Raw genomic sequence first — 23,706 nt, 5'->3', positions numbered from 1 at the left:
AAATATTTGAGGAAAAATGTTACGACTAAGTAGATGTTTCTTTTTGTAAATAATACCTACTTAGAACAATAGTTGTAAAATATTAACAGTAACTGACATTTATTAAGGCTTCTTAAGCATCAATCACCAGACAAAAAAGTTGGTAGACAAGGAAGTATTGATTGAGACTTCCTTACTCTGCAACATGTGATTATTCTACAAATGTGCCTGACACGCTCATAAAAACTTCTGATCTCCAATTTTAGAAATCAAGATTCTATATATGTCTTTCAGATAAAGCTTGCTAATATTGTTCAAATCTTCTAAATTTTAGTCTGAAAAATTAATTATCCAAGTATGATTTATTTGGGCTAGTAGTTTTCAGTGTTTGCTTTGTGTATTTTGAAGGTATTTAGTTGGATACATATGATTTCAGGTTTAATATATAAGGCAGATAAAATTTTGTTTCATCCTAAATAATGAATCACTTAAAATTCATATCATTTTACCTGAAGAACATTTTGCTGTTTTATACTAATACTGATATATTAGTTTTCCTTTGGCACCATATTCTATATTTTTATACTCATTAGGGTTAAAATTTCTGGCATTAGATAGGTAGATTGATTTGAAACATAAAAGAGAAAAAATCTGATTTTTTAATTTTTTATAGTTGAAATTAAAATATTTTTAACCACTTTTGGGTATTGCCTTTTCAAAATTATTGATAACATTTTATTTTGTGTGATGTTTTCATGCTGAGTGTACAAATCTTACGTACCTTGATGCAGTTTTAGGTAAATATACACATACATATATATAGAATATTTATTTATACATACATATGTATTCATATATAATTTATACATATCATATGTGTATACACATATACATACATATTTATGATGTGTATGTGTCACAAACTTGCTTAAGTACTACACTGTAGAAGATACAGAATGTTTTTACTACTGAGCAAGCTTTCTCCAGCAAGTTTCCGGACATTACCTCTCCACTAAATATAACTTCTTTTTTTTTTTTTAAGATTTTATTTATTTATTTGATAGACAGAGATCACAAGTAGGCAGAGAGGCAGGCAGAGAAAGAGGAGGAAGCAGGGTCCCTGCTGAGCAGAGAGCCCGATGGAGGGCTGGAACCCAGGACCCTGGGATCATAGCCCAGGCGCCCATCCACTAAATGTAACTTCTAATTCTGACTTTTAAAAATATAGCTTATCTTTAGCAACACTTTAGCTTTATTTTTTTAAATGGCATCATGCTCTTCTTTTGCTCAGCCTACAGGTTTTGAGATCCATCAATTATTCAGTGTACCAATAGTTCTTTTTTTTTTTTTTGCTTGTATCATATGACTATACCACACATGTTTATCCAGTTCATGGATAAGAGGACTCAATATTGTTAAAATGTCAATCTTCCTCAAAGTGACCTAAGGATTCAATTAAAAAAATAATCAAAATCCAAAGATTTTTGTTGAAATTGACAAACTGATTCTAAAACAGAAATGCAGAAAACTTAAGATACCCAAATTAGGGGTGCCTGGGTGGCTCAGTGGGTTAAGCCTCTGCTTTCGGCTCAGGTCATGATCTCAGGGTCCTGCGATCGAGCCCCTCCCCTCTGCTCAGCAGGGAGCCTGCTTCCCCACCCCTCTGCCTGCCTCTCTGCCTACTTGTGATCTCTCTCTGTCAAATAAATAAATAAAATCTTTAAAAAGATACCCAAATTAGTCTGAAGAATTAGTAGGAGGGTTTATACTACCATTGTTGATAATAAATATAAAACTATAATTATTAAGATAATGGTGTTGGTGGAAGAACAGAAAGAGCAATGATCATAAAAGAATCAAGAGAGAGACCAGGAATATGATGATCAGATTTATATATAACAAAGGCACCACTTTAATTCTGTGAAAGAAAAATGGCCTGTTTACTAAGTGTCATTTAGTGACTACTTACCTAATGTGAATAAATAATCCTGACCCCTAACTTACACCAAATGAGTTATTTTAATGTGGTTCATATAGACCTATAATTGAAAGGTAAAAACAAGTTTGTATTAGAAAACATAAGTGAGGGGCACCGGATGGCTCAGTGGGTTAAAGCCTCTGCCTTCAGCTCAGATCATGATCCCAGGGTCCTGGGATTGAGCCCCGCATTGGGCTCTCTGCTCAGCAGGGAGCCTGCTTCCTCCTCTCTCTCTACCTGCTTCTCTGCCTACTTGTGATCTCTGTCTGTCAAATAAATAAAATCTTAAAAAAAAAAAAGAAAGAAAACATAAGTGATTAACTTTAAGACCTTTGAGTGGACAAAAATTTCTTAAAGGTGTTAATTTTTATAACTAGTTTGTTGACAGTTTTATCTCTATTTTGTCATAAACAGGTTCTAACTTTACCAAATGTTTTTTTCTGCACCTATTATTTCTTTTGGTATGGTAGATTATGATTTATTTTCAAATACAAAATTGACTTTGCATTCCTGGAATAATTCCTACTTGGGTTATGTTGTGTTACTCTTCTGATAAATTGCAGAATTCTTTTGCTAACATATAGTTGGCATAAATCTCAATTCATAACACAAGCAAAGAAACAGCCCCTCCTTTTATATTCTCTAGAAGAATTTGTTTTACACTGGTACTAAAACTTTTGGGACTTCTTCAAGGAGGCCCTCTGAACCTACTGTTTGTGTGTGTTCATTTTGAAGTCTTAAGACTCAGTTACCCAATAGGTCAATGTTCATTCAGGTTTTCTTTCCTATTCATTTGATAGATTTTATTATTCATGAAATTTGTTAACTTTATCCAAATCTCTTGCCATACATTAGTTGAGAATCTGCCTTGTTTTATTTTTAATATATGTAGGATCTGTGGTGATTGTGTACTTTTATTCTCAATGAGGTATTTTTTGTTTTGTTTTTTGGTTTTTTGGTTTTTTTTTTTTTATTTATTTTCAGCATAACAGTATTCATTATTCTTGCACCACACCCAGTGCTCCATGCAATCTGTGCCCTCTATAATACCCACCACCTGGTACCCCGACCTCCCAACCCCCGCCCCTTCAAAACCCTCAGATTGTTTTTCAGAGTCCATAGTCTCTCATGGTTCACCGCCCCTTCCAATTTCCCCCAACTCCCTTCTCCTCTCTATCTCCCTATGTCCTCCATGCTATTTTTATGCTCCACAAATATTGAAACCATATGATAATTGCCTCTCTCTGCTTGACTTATTTCACTCAGCATAATCTTTTCCAGTCCCTACCGTGTTGCTACAAAAGTTGGGTATTCGGTTTTTTTTTTTTTCTCAATGAGGTTTTGATAATTTATTTGCTCTTTTACAAATAGGACACTAGTTTTGCTTGAGGTTTATCAATTTCATTTATCTTTTCAAACAAATTACTTTTGGATTTGATGATTTTTTCCATGATATACATATTTTATATTTTTCATTGATAGTATTATTTTTTATTACTTTCTCCTTTCTAGAGTCTTTCAGTTTAACTTGAAACTGTTAACTTGTTTTTTTAAATTGGATTTACATCATCTATATTCAAGCCATCTTTATTTTAATTTGTTTAATTAAAGGACACATATTTCATGGAGCACTGGGTTTTATACACAAACAATAAATCATGTAACACCACATCAAAAACTAATAATGTACTGTATGGTAACTAACATAACATAATAAAGAAATTATTTTTAAAAAGCTACAATGTTCTCAGTTCTGTTTTTTTCTGATAGCCCAGGAGTTTTTTAGGATATTTTTAGTGTCATTTAGTTCAAAATGAGTTCTAATTTCTCACATTTTATTTGCAACCCTTTAGAGGTTTTAAGTGATCTTTCTATTATTTAGTCTAATTTTAATCCATAGTGGTCAGAAAATATTCTCTGTAAGATTTCTATCATCTTATATTGATATTGTTTTATTTATCACTATTTTATTTATTTCAGTAATTTTTTTTAAAAAGCAGAGGAACAGAAGAAATCTTTTGTAGGTGATGGATATATTTATTCCTTTGTTTGAAGTGATGGTATTACAGATTCATGCATATGATAAAACCATCAAAGTGTATACATTAAATATGTATAAATTTTTATATTAAATATACTTTAATGGAGTTTAAATAATATCCCGCTGCTCTTTGGAATAGAGCTTTTAAATATTTTTCAACAAAATGGAAAATAGGGCATTGCTGAGTTAAATTTCTCCTCATTCTCAAATTATCATTGTGTACATCTTTTTTCTTTTATTCTTTCACGTTTGCTATATATATTTTGATGCAATATAATTAGTTATATACAACATTATGATTGCTATGTCTTTCTTTTCAATTCCTTTGATTATCATTTGATAGTCCTCTTTATTGCTTTTGTTTTGCTTTGTTTTGTTTTGTTTTGAATTTAAATTTTATTTTTCCAGTGTTCCAAGATTGTTTATGCACCACACCCAATGCTCCACGCAATCTGTGCCCTCCTTAACACCCACCGCCAAGCTTGCCCAACTTCCCAATCCCCTCCCCTTCAAAACCCTGTTTGTTAATTTCTCATAACACATCTTTCCTTAAAGTCTACTGCTATAGATCGAATTGTGTCCTTTGCAACATCCTATGCTGAAACCTTAGCCCCCAGTGTGACCAATGTGACTGTGTTTGGAGATGGGTATTTAGAAATAATTAAGGTTAAATAGGGGCATATGATAAAACTGTGGCCTTAAAAAAAAAGAATATCTCTTTCTCTTTCTCTCTTTCCCCACTTCTCCCCACTATGAGAACACAAGAGAAGGCAGATACCTGCAAGCAAGCAAGACAGAGCTCTCACCAGAACCTGACCTTGCTGTCACCCTCATCGAAAACATCCAGCCTCTAGAATTGGAAGAAAATAAATTTGTGTGGTTTGATCTACCCACTCTATGTTATTTGGTTATGGCAACCCAACCTAATTAAAGCAAGTATTTTGTATTTTGTTTTAATATACCCAAAACAAATTGCTTTTGTTTAGTACTTACATTGTATAAATTTTCATTGTTTAAATTTCAGTGTATAGACTCCATTTCCAGAAAGATGGAACAAACAAATGTCAGTCTATCTCTCCCACTGAACTCAGCTATAATACCAAGACATAATAGATACACAACTATTTGATTTTACAAGCCTGAAAGTATCAGCATTCAAAAGGGGAAGAACACCCAAATTCAAAGTACCAGTGGATTGGTCTTTCCCAACCTAAAAGCCATATAGTCTGAATTTGCAAGCAAGCACTATAGTGCACACAGAGAACCAGGAGAAGTTCTGAAGTTCTGAATTGAAGAGTGGAAAAGGAAACTCTTAAATCTCAGGGAAAGTGGGTATATCCTATTTATTTCTTTTTTCTTTTTCCTTCTGTTCTTTCATGCTCCATCCATCAGATGATTCTTCAGCAGCTTTAGCACCACCAAAGCTGCCAAAAGGGGGTAATTACAGAACCAAAGTTCCAAAGGAGGAGCATTATTCCTTTCCTTTCATAGAGTTTTATGTTAATGAGTTTGGGATCAAATAAGGTAGTTCTGTTATATTCTCTTCTCCAGTACTTGGTCTCCAGAGGTGACACAATCACAGAAATGGGAAGATTCTGGACAAAATACTATAAAAAAAAAAGCAGCCATAAAGAACTGAAATGTACTAGGGAGATAGAGAGCTGTGAATTAAGGAAATCAGTCCCACAAAGCTATATTCTATCTATCATCTATCTCTCATCTATCTACATCTATCATGATCATCTCTATCATGGATCTATCTTTTAATATTTAAGTATATATTTTTTTATATTTAAGTATTAGCCATTGTATTAATCTGGGCTCTCCAGAGAACCAATAGCATAGGGAGAGAGAAGCAGAGAGGAAAAGATATAAGGAATTGGCTCACATGGTTATGGAAGCTGGCAAGTACAAAACCTGCAGAGTGAGACAGTAGCCTAGAGACCCAGCAGAACCAGTGATTACATTCCAGTTTGAAGACCAGAAGGCTGAGAACACTCAAAGATGATGATGGTGCACATGAAATCTGAAGGCAGTTCTGCTGAAGATTTCTCTCCTGTTTGGGGAGGATGATCATTTTGTTCTATTCAAGCTCTCAACTGATTGGATGAGGCCACCCACATTAGGGAGGGCAATATATTTTACTCAAATTTCACCAATTTTTTAAAAGATTTTATTTATTTGTTTGACAGAGAGTTCACAAGGAGACAGAGAGGCAGGCCAACAGAGAGGGGGAATCAGGCTCCCTGCTGAGTAGGGAGCCCAACTTGGGGCTCAATCCCAGGACCCTGAGATCATGACCCAAGCCAAAGGTAGAGCCACCTAAGCACCCAGATTTCACCAATTTAAATATTAATCTCATCAAAAACTCTCCAAGTCAACATACAAATTAATCATCACAAGCATCACTCTACCCTTTCAAGTTTAGGTTCCAAATTAAACTTCTCTTCTACCCTTCTCTTTCCCTTATACCTCCTGGCCTGTGTCCCTCTGCTTAGGGCCTATTCTTATTGATTTTGAGCGGGGTTCTCTGCACCTCCTGGATTTTGAGGCTTGTTCCCTTTGCCATATTGGGGAAATTCTCCCCAATAATTCTGCTCCTCTCTCTTTCTTCTGCTTCTGGAATCCCAATTATTCTAATGTTGTTTCGTCTTATGGTGTCACTTATCTCTCGAATTCTCCCCTCGTGGTCCAGTAGCTGTTTGTCCCTCTTTTGCTCAACTTCTTTATTCTCTGTCATTTGGTCTTCTATATCACTAATTCTTTATTCTGCCTCATTTATCCTAGCAGTGAGAGCCTCCATATTTGATTGCACCTCATTAATAACTTTTTTAAATTTCAACTTGGTTAGATTTTAGTTCTTTTATTTCTCCAGAAAGGGCTTTTATATCTCCCAAGAGGGTTTCCCTAATATCTTCCATGCCTTTTTCAAGCCCGGCTAGAACCTTTGAGAATCGTCATTCTGAACTCCAGATCTGACATATTACCAATGTCTGTATTGATTAGGTCCCTAGCCTTTAGTACTGCCTCTTGTTCTTGTTTTTGTGGTGAATTTTACTGCCTTGTCATTTTGTCCAGATAAGAGTGTATGAAGGAGCAAGTAAAATACTAAAAGGGTGGCAACAACCCCAGGAAAATATGCTTTAACCAAATCAGAAGAGATCCCAAATCGTGAGGGGGGAGAAAGTGGATAAAAAGAGGTTCAGAAAGAAAAAAAAAGAAAGAAAGAAAGAAAAGAAACAATTAAAAAAAGAAAATGAATAAAGAAAAAATATAAAAAAGAAAATATATATATATTAGATAAACTAGTTTAAAAACATTAAAAAAGAAAAGGGTAAAAGTTAAAAAAAATTTAGCAGAAGAAGAGAAAAAAATTGAAAAAGAAAAAAATTAAATTAACTGCAAGACTAATGAATCATGGGGAGAAAGCCATGAGTTCTGTGCTTTGCTTTCTCCTCCTCTGGAATTCTGCTGCTCTCCTTGGTATTGAAACTGCACTCCTTGGTAGGTGAACTTGGGTCCTGGCTGGATTTCTTGTTGATCTTCTGGGGGAGGGGCCTGGTGTAGTGATGCTCAAGCGTCTTTGCCCCAGGCGGAATTGCACCGCCCTTACCAGGGGCCAGGCTGAGTAATCCTCTTGGGTTTGCTTTCGGGAGCTTTTGTTCCCTGAATGCTTTCCATAGAGTTCTGGAGGATGGGAATGAAAATGGCGGCCTCCATGTCTCTGGCCTGGAGGAGCCGAGACCCCAGGGCCCCACTCCTCAGTGCACCCTCAGAGAACAGCGCCCAGTAACTCCCGTCTCCATGGCCTCCGGCCACACTCCAAGCTCACCAAGCCCGCGAATCGTTCAAGGTAACCCTGAGCCAGGAGCTCACTCCTCCGCTCTGTCTCTGTAGCTGGCTTCCCCATTCTAATACCCGCAAGCTCTGCCACACTCAGACACTCCCGATCCTTCTGTGACCCTGCGGGATCTGAGGCCACGCTGACCCTGCGTGGGCTTCAGCCCGGTTTAACCCCTGGAGCGATGTCCCTCAGCGGAACAGACTTTTAAAAGTCCTGATTTTGTGCTCCGTTGCTCCGCCGCTTGCCAGGAGCTGCCCCTCCCCCCGGGGTCTATCTTCCCGTCGCTTTGGATTCACTTCTCCACCAGTCCTACCTTTCAGAAAGTGGTAGTTTTTCTGTTTCTAGAATTACTGTTCTTCTTCTCTTTGATCTGCCATTGGATTTGTAGGTGTTTGCAATCTTTAGATAAGCTATCTAGCTGATCTCCTGCTAGCTGAAGTAGTCTCAGCCTGCTACTTCTCTGCCATCTTGACTCCTCCCTAGAAGTTTTTATCTTCTACTTTTCCTTCAATTTCTAAACTTGCTTTATCTATTTTCTTTTTAATATTTGTATATGAAATTTTTTATCAGCTTGTTAGTATTTACCAAAAAAAAAAAAAAAAAGGAAAAAAGCCTGCTGATATTTTGGTTAGGACTGCATCATTATTTCTATAAAATTGGAAAGATAATTTAGTTTTATATGATAAGGATATTTAAACAAAATTTTTATAAGAAACAAAGATATGATTAAAAAAATAAAATACATTTTAAAAAGCTTAGAAAATTCGAAATAAAAATGAGCATCTTTATTATGTTACAAAGTGTCTGTAATAATCTAGAGCAAACATAATACCTAACAGTGAAATACTGAGTTTTTCCCTTAAAATCAAGAATGATACAAGAATGAATACAATTGATTCAATTAAACATTGTTCAATTTGGGGTTCCTGGGTGGCTCAGTTGTTAAACATCTGCCTTCAGCACAAGTCAATGTCCCAGGGTTCTGGGGTCAAGCCCTACATGGGGCTCCCTGCTAAACGGGAAGCATGCTTCTCCCTCTCCCTCCCCCCTTCCCTCCTTCCTCTGCTTTTGTGACCTCTATTGCTGTCTCTTTGTCAAGTAAATAAATCAAATCTTAAATAAATAAATTAACACTGTTCAATTCAACTGTTTCAATTGAATATTATTCTTGAGATCCTAGCCAATTCAATAGGAGGAAATACCTTAAAAGATGTTTGTATTAGAAAGGAAAAAAGAATGCAATTTTCCTTATTCACATAAGACAATATTGGACACAGAAAATTTAAATTTAAAACTACAAATAAATATAGAAATATACAAATCAGTGGATAATATTTTTCAACATAACAGAAACACATATTATATTTAAAATATAATATTCACCAATATTTCCAAGAAGGTCAAATACCTATATATATGGTACTTAATATATGCAAAATATCTACATGGAAACCTACCATGAAATTTATGCCTATTTGTTTTCTATGTTTTCTATAAATTCTGTCTTCTCATATTTACTTGCTTTTTATTTAACTTCAATATATTTTATCTTTTTATATTCACCTTCACTTAGTCCTAGTATATCTCTTACAAATAAATATTTGACCTTTAAATAATATTTAAATCCATCAAAGATTTTATCACTTAGTTGGTGAGTTTAACCTAATTTATATTCACACAATTGCTGTTATATTAAAATATATTAAACCATTTTATTTTATATTTTCTATTCATTTTCTATTCTGTTCTATTTTGCATTATTGTTCTTATGCTTCTTCTTCCTTGGCTGTATTTTCATTTCTTTCATTAGGTTATTAAATAGTATAGCTTTGTTCTTACTACCTGTTCTTAAGACCAATATTCATCTCATATGCCCTTACTTCTTTCTAAAATTTATCATTATCTATACCTTTCTCTTAAGAAAACAAGTCCTATAACACGCTTTCATGTCAATTCTATTACTTTCTTAACCACACCATCATAGAATGTGCTCTGGTTTAATATTGATATAATACCTGTCATTTCGCACAGAACTCAGTTCCAGCTCTTTTAATTTTAAGACAATAATAAAATTTAGCAATATTTATTCACTTTTGGTTTCCTGATCCTTGTAGTTTTTCATATTATAAGTAATTTCTACAAATGTATTCTGAATGTTAGTCATTCATTTGGTAAATCTTTTGAGGACTTATATACCTGAGACTGTTTTTATTGTGTCTTATGTTGAACGATTTTTTAAAGATATTAATTGTGCTTTTAAAGTACTTTTATGTTATTATTTTAAGAATACTATCTTTTTTTGTATTCAATGTGATCTTTCCCATTATAGAACTTTTTTATTATGATTTTCTTTTTTCAAGAGATAAAGAAATTTCTCTTTGTATTTGATATTTTCATTTCATTGTCAGTGTGCATTTTTTTAATTCTATTTTGACATTTTATGTGCCTTTTTCATCTGACAACTCAGTTTTCTCCCCTTCTACCAGATGACTCAGGATAAGGGATTATTTGGAGACTCCAAAAAGGATTTCCTGGCATAAGGGTATTGTTGATCAGATAATGGCTATAATTTGGTGAAATTTATTTTCATTTCTCCTTCAAAAGTTTTCTTATGTTTTTTTTTTATTATTATCTCCATTACTCTTTTTTTAAAAGATTTTATATACTTATTTGAGGGAGACAGAGAAAAAAAGAGAGCATACTCAAGTGGGAGGAGGGGCAGAGGAAGAGAACCTCAAGCAAACTCCATGCTGAGCACAGAGCCCCACAGTGGCTCAATCTCACACCCCTGAGGTCATGACATGAGCTGAAATCAGGAGTCAAAATCTTAATAACTGAACCACCCAGGCGCTCCAATCTCTTTTATTTTTAATATCTAGATATTAGCATTTCTACTTCAGTAATCCATTTCTCTTAATCTTGTTGTTTGTTTGTTTTGATTTTTGGGGTTTCTTTTTTTGTTTTTTTTTTGTTTTGTTTTGTTTTGTTTTTACTGTTCCTATAACTTTTCTGATGTCTCCTAGGAGAGGTTCTGATTCTAATTTAATCTAACACCCATGCAAGTTATTATATTTTTTTGTGCCTAATACTTCCAACTAGTCCTTTTCTATAATTCCTTACACTTTATTTTATTTGAAGTTTCTATAACTACTGATAGTTCTGCTTTAGGTAGTATGTAATGTGTACTGTGTTTTCTTCTGAGGACATTTAGTATTCAGGATCTATACACTCCATGAACTGAGGGCAAGAGATAATGTGTCCAGTAATATGTAATGGTATAAAAATATTGAGACCAAGAACTAGCTTGTGTCAGTCCTCATGAAAGAGTAAATTAGTGACTAACAAGGAGTAGATGAGTCCCAGGAAAAAGAGTTGCAAGACATCAAATATCTTCTGCTAATTATTCCTACATGTTTCCACTCATCCAAAATCACCTGGGCTGTGGTTTATCTATAAACTTTTAAGAAGTATGAATGAAGGGATATAGATCTTAGATTTTATTCCACAGATCTGGGAGATTAGGGAGGACTATGGGTGTTTAAGAGTACAGAGAGGACCTAAGATGGAGTAGGAGGACCCTAGGCTTGCCTTTTCCTTCAAACACAGACAGATAACAATGAAGTCATTCAGGATATCCAAGAAATTGATCTGAGGACCAACACAACAAATTGTGTAACTAGAGAGAGAAATAAGAGGCCACATTATGGGAGGTAGGAGGTATGGAGAGGTAATGTGGGGAAGAAAAGGATCCCAGTGAGGGAACCTAGGTCAGGGAGAGAGATAAAAGGGAGGGAGGGAGGGAGGGAGAGGGAGGGAGAGAGAGAGAGAGAGAGAGGACCCCAAAAGAGATCAGACAAGAAAAACACTTCCCAAAAGACACTGAATGGTAAAATGAGAAAAGCTTATTTTCATGAACTTTAAAAACCAATGGGACTCAAAGATTGGAGTTTAGGTATCTACATTGTGATCAGTGTGGATCCTGGTGGGTGCTATACTGTTCCTGTGGAGAAGAGCAAACAGCCAAGTAAGCAGACCAAGAAATCTGAGGATCTCTTGATGTGCACTGGGAGATAGTTTCCCTTCATAAAGAGCATCTGGGAGAGATGGCATTGTTTCTCCAAGGATAGAAGAGCTGGTAGGCGCCATTCTCTTCCCCACCCTTCAACATAGGTACACAGATAACTGCTGAGGGCTGCTCACCTGGACACTGGCTCTTTGCTGCACTTTATTCCAAAATCAACCCCCCTGTGCTTGGTGTGTCTGTCCTTCTGGGCAAACCCACATCAACACCAGCATGGCAAGATCCTCCACCAGAGAACCAATGGGTTCATGCCATGCCAGGCCCATAAAGTTTGGAGTTTAAAAACTTAGACAGCCTCCCTGGGATAGAATGCAGGTGGCATAGTGCTTCCAGGGTGCAGTTAGTCAGTGTGAATGCAAAGATATGAGCCCTGCCTGGAACACATGATGGGAGATTGTTCCTTCTTCTGGGAGAGCTTCCCAGACAATGGCAAGCAAAAACTCTTTTCTTCATGATGATGGAAGGGGCTTGCATCATTTTTCTCCTCTTCCCTTAAGCATAAACTAACTTCAGTAAGCACAGCACCAACAGTGGGAGCCTAAACGGCTTACACGAAGCCCTACCCTCTCACACTCTGCATATGCTGCTTTTCTAGAGCACTTGTGCTAGAGAACAAAATCATTGGAGCCCTATACCAGATAAGTAGCACAAACTCTGCATGTACCATACCTACTGACCATAAAGTTCTATAAAGCTTCAGTGCTAGTAGAAATAGTATCAGGTCTCTTTTAACAAGCAAACCAGAGCACACCTAATTAAAACTCACCATACTCTGGACAAGATCCAAACACTCCCCACTGCAGGCAAGGAGAAACTCTACAGAGGACTCACTGAAAGAAAACAGCAGCCAAAATAAAATAGCAGAGTATACACAACATACACCAGAGACACATCCTAACATGCCAGGACCTGCACAGTATACAACTTCTTCTTAATAATGCCACTACTTACATAAGCAGGAAATATAACAGGCTTTTGTAATGCAGAGAAGAAGACAGGGACCTAGCCAAAATGCCAAGATGGAGGAATCCATCTCAAAGAAAGAACAAGAAAATGTCATGGCCAGGGATCGATCTAATTGAAACAGACATACAGATATGCCTGATCCAGGATTAAACAACAATCATTAAGTATACTAGGTGGGCTTGAAAGAAGCATAGGAGACATCAGGAGTCCCTGAAACACAGATATGAAAGACCTAAAAACTAGTCAGGTCGAAATAAAAAATGCTATAACTAAGATGTGAAAGCAAGGGAAAATAATGGCCACAGGATGAAAGAAGCAGAAGAATGAATAAGTAATATAGAAGAAAAAATTATGGAAAATATGAAGAGAAAAAATACTGGATCACAAATGCAGATTTAAGGAAATCAGCAACTCCAGAAAGCATAATAATATTCATATCATAGAAGTCCCAGAAGAATAATAGAAGGAGAAAAAGTGGGCAGAAGATTTACTTGAGAAAATTACAGCTGAAAACTTCTTTAATCTGGAAAAGGAAATAGATACTGAACTCCCATCAAAATCAGGAAAAGCTGCCCAAAATGTATTTTAGTCAAATTCACAAAACACAGACAAGGAAAGAGTCCAGAAAGCAGGAAAAGAGTCGTTAACCTATAAGAGAAGGCAAATCAGATTTGCAGAAGATCTCTCCACAGAAATTTATCAGGTCAGAAGAGAGTAGTATATATATTCAGTGTGCTTAATGGAGAAAATATGGAGCCAACAATACTTTATCCAGCAAGGCTTCCCTTCATAAAAGGAGAGACATAGAGTTTCCCAGACACACAAAAACCAAAGGAGTTCATGACCACTAAACCATCCCTGTGACACTGAATGGGGGGAAAAAAGACCAAAAGCAACGAAGACTAGAAAGGAACAGAAAAAACATCACCAAGAACACCAACTCTACAGGTAACACAATGACACTAAATTTATATCTATCAGTAATCACTCTGAATGTAAATGGACTAAATGTTCCAATCAAAAGACATAGGATATCAAAATGGATAAAACAAAACAAAACAAAAAAAAAAAAAAATGACCATCTATATGCTACCTGCAAGAGAGTCACTCTAGATCAAAAGTCACCTACAGATTTAAATTGAGGAGATGGAGAACCATCTATCAAGTCAAAAGAAATCCTAAGTAACCATACTTATATCAGTCTGATATAAGTATGGTTATATCAAAGATATATAATAGATGAAGAAGGGCACTATGTCATAATAAAAGGGTCTATCTAACAAGAAATTCTAACAATTGTAAATATTTATGCATCCAACTTGGGAGCAACTAAATATATAAATCAATTAATAACAAAAGTAAAATGATTGGTAATAGTACAATAATAGTAGGGGACTTCAACATCCCACTTGCAACATCTAAACAGAAAATCCTCTCGGAAACAATGGCTTTGAATTACACACTGGACCAGATGGACTTAACAGATATATACAAAACATTTCATTCTAAAGCAGCAGAATACACGTTCTTTTTGACTGCACACAGAACATTCTACAGAATAGATCATATACTGGGTTACAAATCAGACCTCAACAAGCACACAAAGATTGAGATCATACTATGCATATTTTCAGACCACAAAGCTATAAAACTTGAAGTCGACGACAAGAAAAATTTGGATAGATCACAAATATATAGAGGTTAAAGAATGAATGGGTTAAACAATACTTTTTTTTAAGATTTTATTTTGAATTAAACAATACTTTAAAGAAAAAATAAAAATATATATGGAAACAAATGAAAATGAAAATATGACAGTCCAGTATCTTTGGGATGCAGCAAAGGCAGCACTAAGAGGGAAATAAATAGTAATACAGGCCACCTTAAGAAACAAGAAATGTCTCAAATCCACAACCTAACCTTCCACTTCTAAAGGAGCTAGAAAAGTAAAACCTAATAAAGCCTAAAGCCAGGAGAAGAGAAATAATAATGACTACAGCAGAAATAAATGATATAGGAACAAACAACAAAAGAACAGTAGAATAGATCAATGAAACTAGATGTGGTTCTTTGTCAGAATTAATAACATTAATACCCCTAGCCAGACTTATCAAAAAGAAGAGAGAAAGGACCCAAGTAAATAAAATAACGAAAAAAGGAGAGATCACAACCAACACCACATAAATATAAGCAATTATAAGGGAATACAATAAAAAAGTATATGCCAACAAACTGGTCAATCTGAAAGAAATGGGTAAATTCCTAGAAACATATAATCTACCAAAACTGAAACAGGAAGGAATAGAAAATTTGAACATCCCCATAACCAGCAAAGAAATTAAGTCAGTATGCAAAAATCTCCCCCTCAAAAAAAAAAGAACAAAAATATTAAAAAAAAAAAAGGGCCAATGGCTTCACAGGCAAAGAGTTAACTCCTATTCTTCTTAAATTATTACAAAATTTCGAAAAGGAACAAAAATATCCAAATTCATTCTAAGAATTTAATATTTCACATTTAATACTCTACAGTACATTAAAATTACCCCAGAGAAATCAAGAAATCAATCCTATTTGCCCTTGCACCAAAAATAATATCCTTAGGTATAAACCTAAAGATGGAAAAGACCTGTACTATGAAAACTATAGAAGAACACTGATGAGAGAAATTGAAGAGGACACAAAGAAAGGAAAAACATTCCATGCTCATGGATTGGAAGAAAAAATATTGTTAAAATATCTCTAGTATCCAAAGCAACCTACACATTTAATGCAGTCCCTATCAAAATACCACCAGCATTTTTCAGAGTTAGAACAAACAATCCTAAAATTTGTATGGAACCACAAAAGACCCCAACAAGCCAAAGCAATCTGAAAATGAAAAGCAAACCTGGAGGCATCACAATTCCAGACTTCAAGTTATATTACAAAGCTGTAGCCATCAAGACAATATGATACTGACACAAAAGAGGCACAGAGATCAATGGAACAGAATAGAAAATCCAGAAATGGACCCACAACTATATGATCAACTAATCTTTGACAAAGCAGGAAAGAATATCCAATGGAAAAGAGATAGTCTCTTCAACAAATGCTCTTGGGAAAACTGGAAAGCAACATGCAAAAGAACGAAATTGGACCACTTTCTTACCCCATACACAAAAATAAACTCAAAATGGATGAAAGACCTAAATGCAAAACAGAAAACCATCAAAATCCTTGAGGAGAACACAGGCAGTAACCTCTTTGACCTCAGCTATAGCAACTTCTCCAGAGGCAAGGATGATAAGAGAGGCAAGGGAAGCAAAAGCAAAAATGAACTATTAGGGCTTCGTCAAGATAAGAACTTCTGCTCAGTGAAACAGCCAACAAAACTATAAGGCAACTTTCATAATGGGAGAAGATATGTGCCAATGACTTATCTGATAAATGGTTAGTATCCAAAATCTATAAAGAACTTATTAAACTCAACAACAAAAACCAAATTATCCAATTAAGAAATTGGCAGAAAGAAAACATGAACAGACATTTTTCCAAATAAGACACATAAATGGCCAACAGACAGATCATCAGGGAAATAGGAATCAAAACCACAATGATATATCACCCCATACCTGTAAGAATGGCTAAGGTTAACAACATAGGAAATAATATGTGTTGGCAAGGATATAGAGAAAGGGGAAAATTTTTGCACTGTTTGTGAGAATGCTAAGTGGTGAAACCACTCCAGAAAATAGTACAGAAGTTCTTCAAAAAGTTAAAAATAGGACTATCCTATGATCCAGCATTACTAATTATTTACCCAAAGGATACAAATTTTATATTTATGAAGTTCAATAAGATCTTTTTAAAGTCCCAACATTTCCAATCTGCAGCAAGGACAAAGATCCTCAGAATCATTTTGCAAAATTTAATGAACATAAAATAATAAAATAAAGAAATGCTTTACTATATATTAATCTAAATAGCATTCTACTTAGACATCTTAGCCAAATAAATTAAACCATATCATACCAGAGCAACAGCTCCTCCATAATGGCTATCACACATCTTCCCTTGAAAGGTTGCACCAACATAATTTGATTTTTCTCTGTAACTTAAGTTTAAAAAAGGATCATAGTCATATAACTTTGTAAAATTAAGCACAATTACTATTAAATATTCCTAATAACATTTTTATTTGCATATTTATATAATAAATTAATAAATATTTCCACTTAACATTAGGGTAATGAAGCTTGGAAGTGACTAAATATGTCTGCTTGTCTTGAAAACAATGAAATATTTTTAAAAAACAAATAATAGAAATTTTATATTCATACTGAATTTTTAGAAAACAACATTCTTTATTATGTAATACTTTTTAAAATTAGGTAATTCCTAAAATATCAAAATAATAAAAATAAATAAAACTTCTTAAAGTTAGAAAGCTAAAGAAATACAATTGATAAATAAAATGAGCAGAGTCACCTTATGGGTTGAAGTTTCTTATATAATTGGATAGAATTAGACAACCAGGATCATGAGAATATATGGCATACTTGTGGAACAGAAAATAATTTAAAATATTATAATTTTATAAATATATTTTATATAATATAGTAATATATTATATATAGATCCTAAATATTAATAAGAGAAAAACAAAGAGCTTATTAAATAGAAAGGAAGCCTTATATTTTTTAAAATGCAGCACAATGTAAATATGGTATGTTAGAGATATTTAAATTTACAGTAGTGTCGCCATATCCTTGGGTGTTTTTTTTTTTGCTATCTCATAAAAATAAAGCATAAAAAGAAGTCCTAATTACTACATTCATCATGTGCATTTCTTCAGACAGATACTACTATTATTTTAAGTATTGTTAGGGACATTTAATGATATGGTACACATTCAAAGGTAATGGAGCATATAGTAACAATATTGAAAGGGCAAGTTTTAACTACAAACAAGTAAATAGAATGATTGACATCAATAACTGTTATAAAAACTGTTTGAACAATAATATTCACATGATATTGTATGTAGAAAAAAATGCATATGTTCCCTAACAGCCTGTCAACTATCAGAAATGAGGCCAAATATGGATGGTTCCTTTGTATAAGACATAGTAAAACCAAAATATGCTTACACAAGTAAAAATGCTATATCATGTGGACGCAAAACAAGATAAGATCTTTTCCATTTTAAAAATCTGTATAATAATTCATTTGCATCTCCGGTTACTGAGATTTTATTTTCATCTATCCAAAGTTCCAATGAAGAGAGAATTATTGTAACATTAAATGATGTAAAAATCTAAAATAGAAAACATGAAGAAAATAGGTTCAGATATCAAGGTTTAAATAGATCTGGAGATCTATCTATAAAAATAAACACTACACTGATGACAAATATTAAACAACAGAATTGCTAAGTCTGGATTGGATCTTAGAAAGTATATTAAGTAATAAGTATGACTTATAAAACAAGTAATAATTAAGTTTGAAATGCTTGTACTTCAGCAAGCCCTATGTGAAGTGCTTTATTAATTTTATAATTAGGTATAGATTATTATAGTATATATAATCATGGTATACAAACTTAGGAATATATAATAATTATTATTCCTATTATTATTCCTATTCAGAAAACTGAAACTTAAAACAGTTACATAATTTGGCCTATTTTATACATCATGTGCATTCAGCAGTGCCATAAATAAAGTATGGGAATTCTTTAGGTAACACAAGCAAATGCAAAAAGAATTTAAAAGCAAATACTTACAGCATTGGTCAGTCCAATCAACTGGAAGATCTTTTGAGTGACAACAATTGTATCAGAACCCATATGATTATACTGAAAAAGGTAAGAAATTGTTTAATTTACCAATTTATTAGTTTTTAAACATTATTATTATAGAAGTAATATTATACTCAGTGTAAAATAGGAAAAATATTTTTAAAAATACAAAAGACACTACAAACTCTTCCAAATATAAGAGGAGGGAAGATTTCCAAACTCATTTTATGATGCCACCATTACCCTAATAACAAAATCAAACACTGCAAAAGTAAAATACAAACCAGTATTCCTAATGAACACAGAGGCAAAAATTCCTCAACAAAGTATAGGCAAATTAAGTTCAACAGCATATTAAAAGGATAATATGCTATGATCAGTAGGGATTTTTTCTAGTAATTTAAGAATGGCTCAACATCTGCAAATCAGTCAATATGCTACATTACATCAACAAAATGAAGGATACAAATTACATGATCAGATGATAAAGAATCATCAGAAGATGCAGAAAAAAACATTTTAATGAACTTTAACATCTTTTCAAAATGAAAACTCTCACCAAAGTGGGTATGGAGAGAAGGTACATTAACATAATAAAAGCCATATATAACAAGCCTATAACTAATATTATACTCAACTGAGAAAACCTGAAAGCTTTTAGTTTAAGATCGGGAATGAGACAAAGATGCTCACTCTCACCACTTTTATTTTATATAGTATCAAAAATTCTACCCAGAACAACTAGGTAAGAAATTATACAAATTGGAAAGGAAGAAGTAAATTATCATTATTTGCAGATCACATGATATTATACATAGAAAACCCTACAGATACATACACACATACACATACACACACACACACTTAGAATAAATTTTTAAAATTCACTAAAGTTGCAGGATAAAAAATCAATATGCAAAAATCTGTTGCATTTCTGTATACTAATAACAAACAATTAGAAAGAAAAACTAAAACAATTCCATTTGTATTTGCATCAAAAAGAATAAAACACTTAGAAATAAGTTTAAATAAGGAGATTAAAGATATGTACAGTGAAAACTATAAGACAATGATAAAAGAAATTAAAAACACACAAATATTGAAATATATTCTATATCCAAGGATCAGAAGAATTAGCATTGTTAAAATGTCCATACTACCTAAAGTAATATATGGATTCAATTTTATTAAATGAATGCTTATTAAATTTTCAGGGACATTTTTCACAAAAATCAAACAAAGAGCCTTGAAATTTGAGTGGAACCACAAAAGACCCTGAATAGCCAAAAAATCTTGAAAAAGAACAAATCTAGAGACATCATGCTCTCTGATTTCAAAATATATTACAAAATTATAGTAATCAAAACAGTATGATATTGCCATAAAAACAAACACATAGAACAATGGACTAGAACAGAAAGCTCAGATATAAATCCATGCATACCTTATAGTCAATTAAGTTGTAACAAAGGAGCCAACAATACACAACAGGGAAAAATAGTCTCTTCAAGAAATGGTATTAAGAAAATTGAACAACACATACAAAAGAATGAAACCATACCACTATCTTATACTATATATAAAACATAACTCATAATGAATTAAAAACTTGAATGTAAGATCTGAAACCATAAAACTCCTAAAGGACAACATACAGGAAACTTTTTCACATCAGGTGGCAATGACTTTTTTTGACTTGACACCTAAAGCAAAGGCAACAAAAGTAAAATTAAGCAAGTGGGACTATATCACTCTAAAAACCTTATGCACCGCAAAAGATGACAGGAATAAAATGAAAAGGCAATCTACCAAGCAGGAGAAGATATTTGTAAATCATACATCCAATAATGTGTTAATATCAAAATATGTAAAGAACTCATATGACTCAATAGCAAGGGAAAAAAAAAGCAAACAATCCAATTAAAAAATGGGCAGAGGATCTGAATAGATAATTTTTCTGAGAAAATATACAGATGACCAAGAGGTACATGAAAAGGCACTCAAAATTACTAATCATCACGGAACTACTAATCAAAACTACAATGAGATCATCTCACACCTGTTAGAATAGCTGTTATAAATTTAAAAAAAGGAATAGCAAGTATTGGTGATGATATGTAGAAAAGGGAACCCTCATGCACTGTTGGTGGGAATGTAACCTGGTGCAGCCACTCTGGAAAAGAGTATGGAGGTTCCTCAGAAAATTAAAAATAGAGCTGCCATATGATCCATCAATTCCACTTCTGGGTATTTGTCCAGAGGAAATAAAAACATTAACTCAAAAAGACTTGTGCCAAAAAAAGAAGAAAGTCTTGCCATTTGTGACAACATGGATGCAGCTTAAAAGCATTATTCCCAAGGAAATGAGTCAGAGGAAGATAAATACTGAATTATCTCATTTATATCTGGAATCTAAAAACAAAACAAAAAACCAAGCTCATAGATACAAAGAAAAGATTGGTGGTTTCCAGAGGTGAGATGTAGGGAATAGAAGAAATGGGTGAGGTGATCCAGTTATAAAATAATTAATTCCTGGGAATTAATATACAGCATCATGACTATAGTTAATAATACTGCATTGTATATTTTAAAGTTGCTAAAAGAGAAGATCATAAACATTTTCATTATAAAAAATTATAGATATGTGTGATCATTTTTCAGTACATATTTTGCAAATACTGAATCCTTATGTTGTACCCCTGAAACTAATATAATGTCACATGGAAATTTTATCTCAATTTGAAATCAGACACTACAAATAAATTATAGTTTTACTATCAAATAATAATTGTTGAAAGAAAATGTTACTTTAAACTATAAGATTTAAATGTGAATGAAGATTATGTATTGAATATATGCTTTCAAAACCATGCCTTAGTGAAATATTTAAAAAGTTAAAAATATTAAATTATTAAACATTGCTAATAGAAAAATAAAGTTTCAAGAGCACAAATAAAAGTAAAAGCAAACACAAAATTTGAAAACTGAAGAACAGAAAAGTGATAAAAGATAAAGCAGATTTAAGATATTTAAATGATAGACCAGTACAGCAATATAATTCACCTCAGAAACCCTAAAATATTCAGATTGGCTCTATCAACTTTTCTTCAAGTACAAGAAATTGGCACTAAGAGCAGGCAGATTGACTTTAAAATTTGTTTAAGGAGCAGTTAAGGCGGGCGCCTGGGTGGCTCAGTGGGTTAAGCCGCTGCCTTCGGCTCAGGTCATGATCTCAGAGTCCTGAGATCGAGTCCTGCATCGGGCTCTCTGCTCAGCAGGGAGCCTGCTTCCCTCTCTCTCTTCTGCCTGCCTCTCCATCTGCTTGTGATTTCTCTCTGTCAAATAAATAAATAAAATCTTAAAAAAAAAAAAAAAAAGGAGGAGCAGTTAAGGCTGGGAGAACATCCAGAATGGCTGTGTGAGAAAAGGCAATCCAAGGATATTATATATTGAATGATTCCATTTAGATAACATTTTGGAAATTTAAAAGTATAGACATGGAGAACAGATTAGTTGTCTTCAGAGATCAGGGAAAGGGTAATGAAGGAGAACTGGGTGTGGCTGTGAAAAGGCCACACAACAGATCCTCATTTGAAGTTATTCTGCACTTTGACTATGTTTGTTAATATCCTAGATGTAATACTGTATTATGATATTTTAAGTTGTTACAAATTGGAAAAAATGGATACACAGTATCTCTATATATCCTTTTTATTTTGATATATTTTATTCATGTTTTATTCAGTAAAAATGAAAATTGACACTACTAACAATGTGTACACACAAACCACACAAATTCACAAACACATAGATATATATTAAGGTGATTAGTCAATAATGTAAGCACTCTATGCCAACATTTGAGATAACAAAGCTATGCTAAATGTTTCAAACCAAATTTATAACTCACCCATCTTTAAGTAATAAAGAAGACCAAGAACATAATTTTTGGAAGGCAGATAGGGCAGAAAGTTCATCAAAGTAATTGAGTCTTTATTTAAAAGTGCATTAAACCTCAGATAGGGTAAATATCATAGATTTTTCAGGATTAAATGAAAGAACAAGGGAGTTTGAGATACTCAAGAGTAAAAACTTCAGAATAAAAGTTTTTGTTTGGGGCCAATGGATTTATCACACAAAATAATCTTTAAATATTCTTATAAATGCATGTGAGTAAATGACTATTTCTAATAAAAAGATAATTCTAAAAAACTAGAAAGCATGTGCTTATGACAAAAGGAGATAGTAAGGAAAGAACAAATAGCTATAAAATAGAGAAAAAATCAAGATGGCAGATATACATATAGACATATAAATAATGACATTAAAATGGATGAAAAAATCACTTAAACTATTTTTTATAAAGATTTTATTTATTTATTTTACAGAGTGAAAGATCACAAGTAGGCAGAGAGGCAGGCAGAGAAAGAGGGGAAGCAGGCTCCCTGCTGAGCAGAGAGCCTGATTCGAGGCTTGATCCCAGGACCCTGAGATCATGACCTGAGCCGAAGGCAGCGGCTTAACCCACTGAGCCACCCAGGTGCCCCTCACTTAAACTATTAAGAAATTAAAACTACAATGAGATAGTACCACACACCTGTTAGAATGCTTGCAATCAAAACAAGAAGATATAATAAATACTGGTTGGGACATGGTAAAAATTTAAGGGTTCATCAATGGATGAATGAAGAATTGTGAGATGTGTATGCGTGTGCATGTACACACACACACACACCACAATGGAGTATTATTTGGCCATAAAAAATGAAAAATTTCCATTTGTGTTATGGATGGACCTTGCTATGAACATTGGGGTTCATGAGGGCATTATGCTAAGGGAATTAATAAGTGAATTAAGTCAAACAGAAAAAGACAAATACCTCTGATCTCATTTACATGTAGAGTTAAAAAAAAAAAAAAAAAAAAAAGCACATAGATAAAAAAAAAGAAAAAATTGGAAATTGCCAGAAGGAGGAAATGGGCAAAATGAGTTAAGAGAACTAAAAGGTACAAACTTCCAGTTATAAAATAAACAAGG

General features: G+C 33.6%; 1 protein-coding gene across 1 annotated transcript in view; it reads right to left on the bottom strand.

The window, feature by feature from the left end:
* ADAM2 (ADAM metallopeptidase domain 2) overlaps positions 1 to 23,706 on the bottom strand; it is a 170,542-nt gene that overhangs the window by 69,434 nt on the left and 77,402 nt on the right. Inside the window, exons 7-9 of the mRNA XM_059384218.1 lie at positions 18,654 to 18,725; positions 18,019 to 18,185; positions 16,901 to 16,982 (exon numbers count right to left, since the gene is read on the bottom strand). Of these exons, the coding sequence (XP_059240201.1) occupies positions 16,901 to 16,982; positions 18,019 to 18,185; positions 18,654 to 18,725 (321 nt within the window). The remainder of the gene's footprint in view (positions 1 to 16,900; positions 16,983 to 18,018; positions 18,186 to 18,653; positions 18,726 to 23,706) is intronic.

The sequence above is a fragment of the Mustela nigripes genome, chromosome 18, assembly GCF_022355385.1.
Source record: "Mustela nigripes isolate SB6536 chromosome 18, MUSNIG.SB6536, whole genome shotgun sequence".
Lineage (NCBI taxonomy): Eukaryota > Metazoa > Chordata > Mammalia > Carnivora > Mustelidae > Mustela > Mustela nigripes.
Note: the sequence above shows the minus strand (reverse complement) of the source record. Positions and strands in the feature narration are given on the sequence as shown.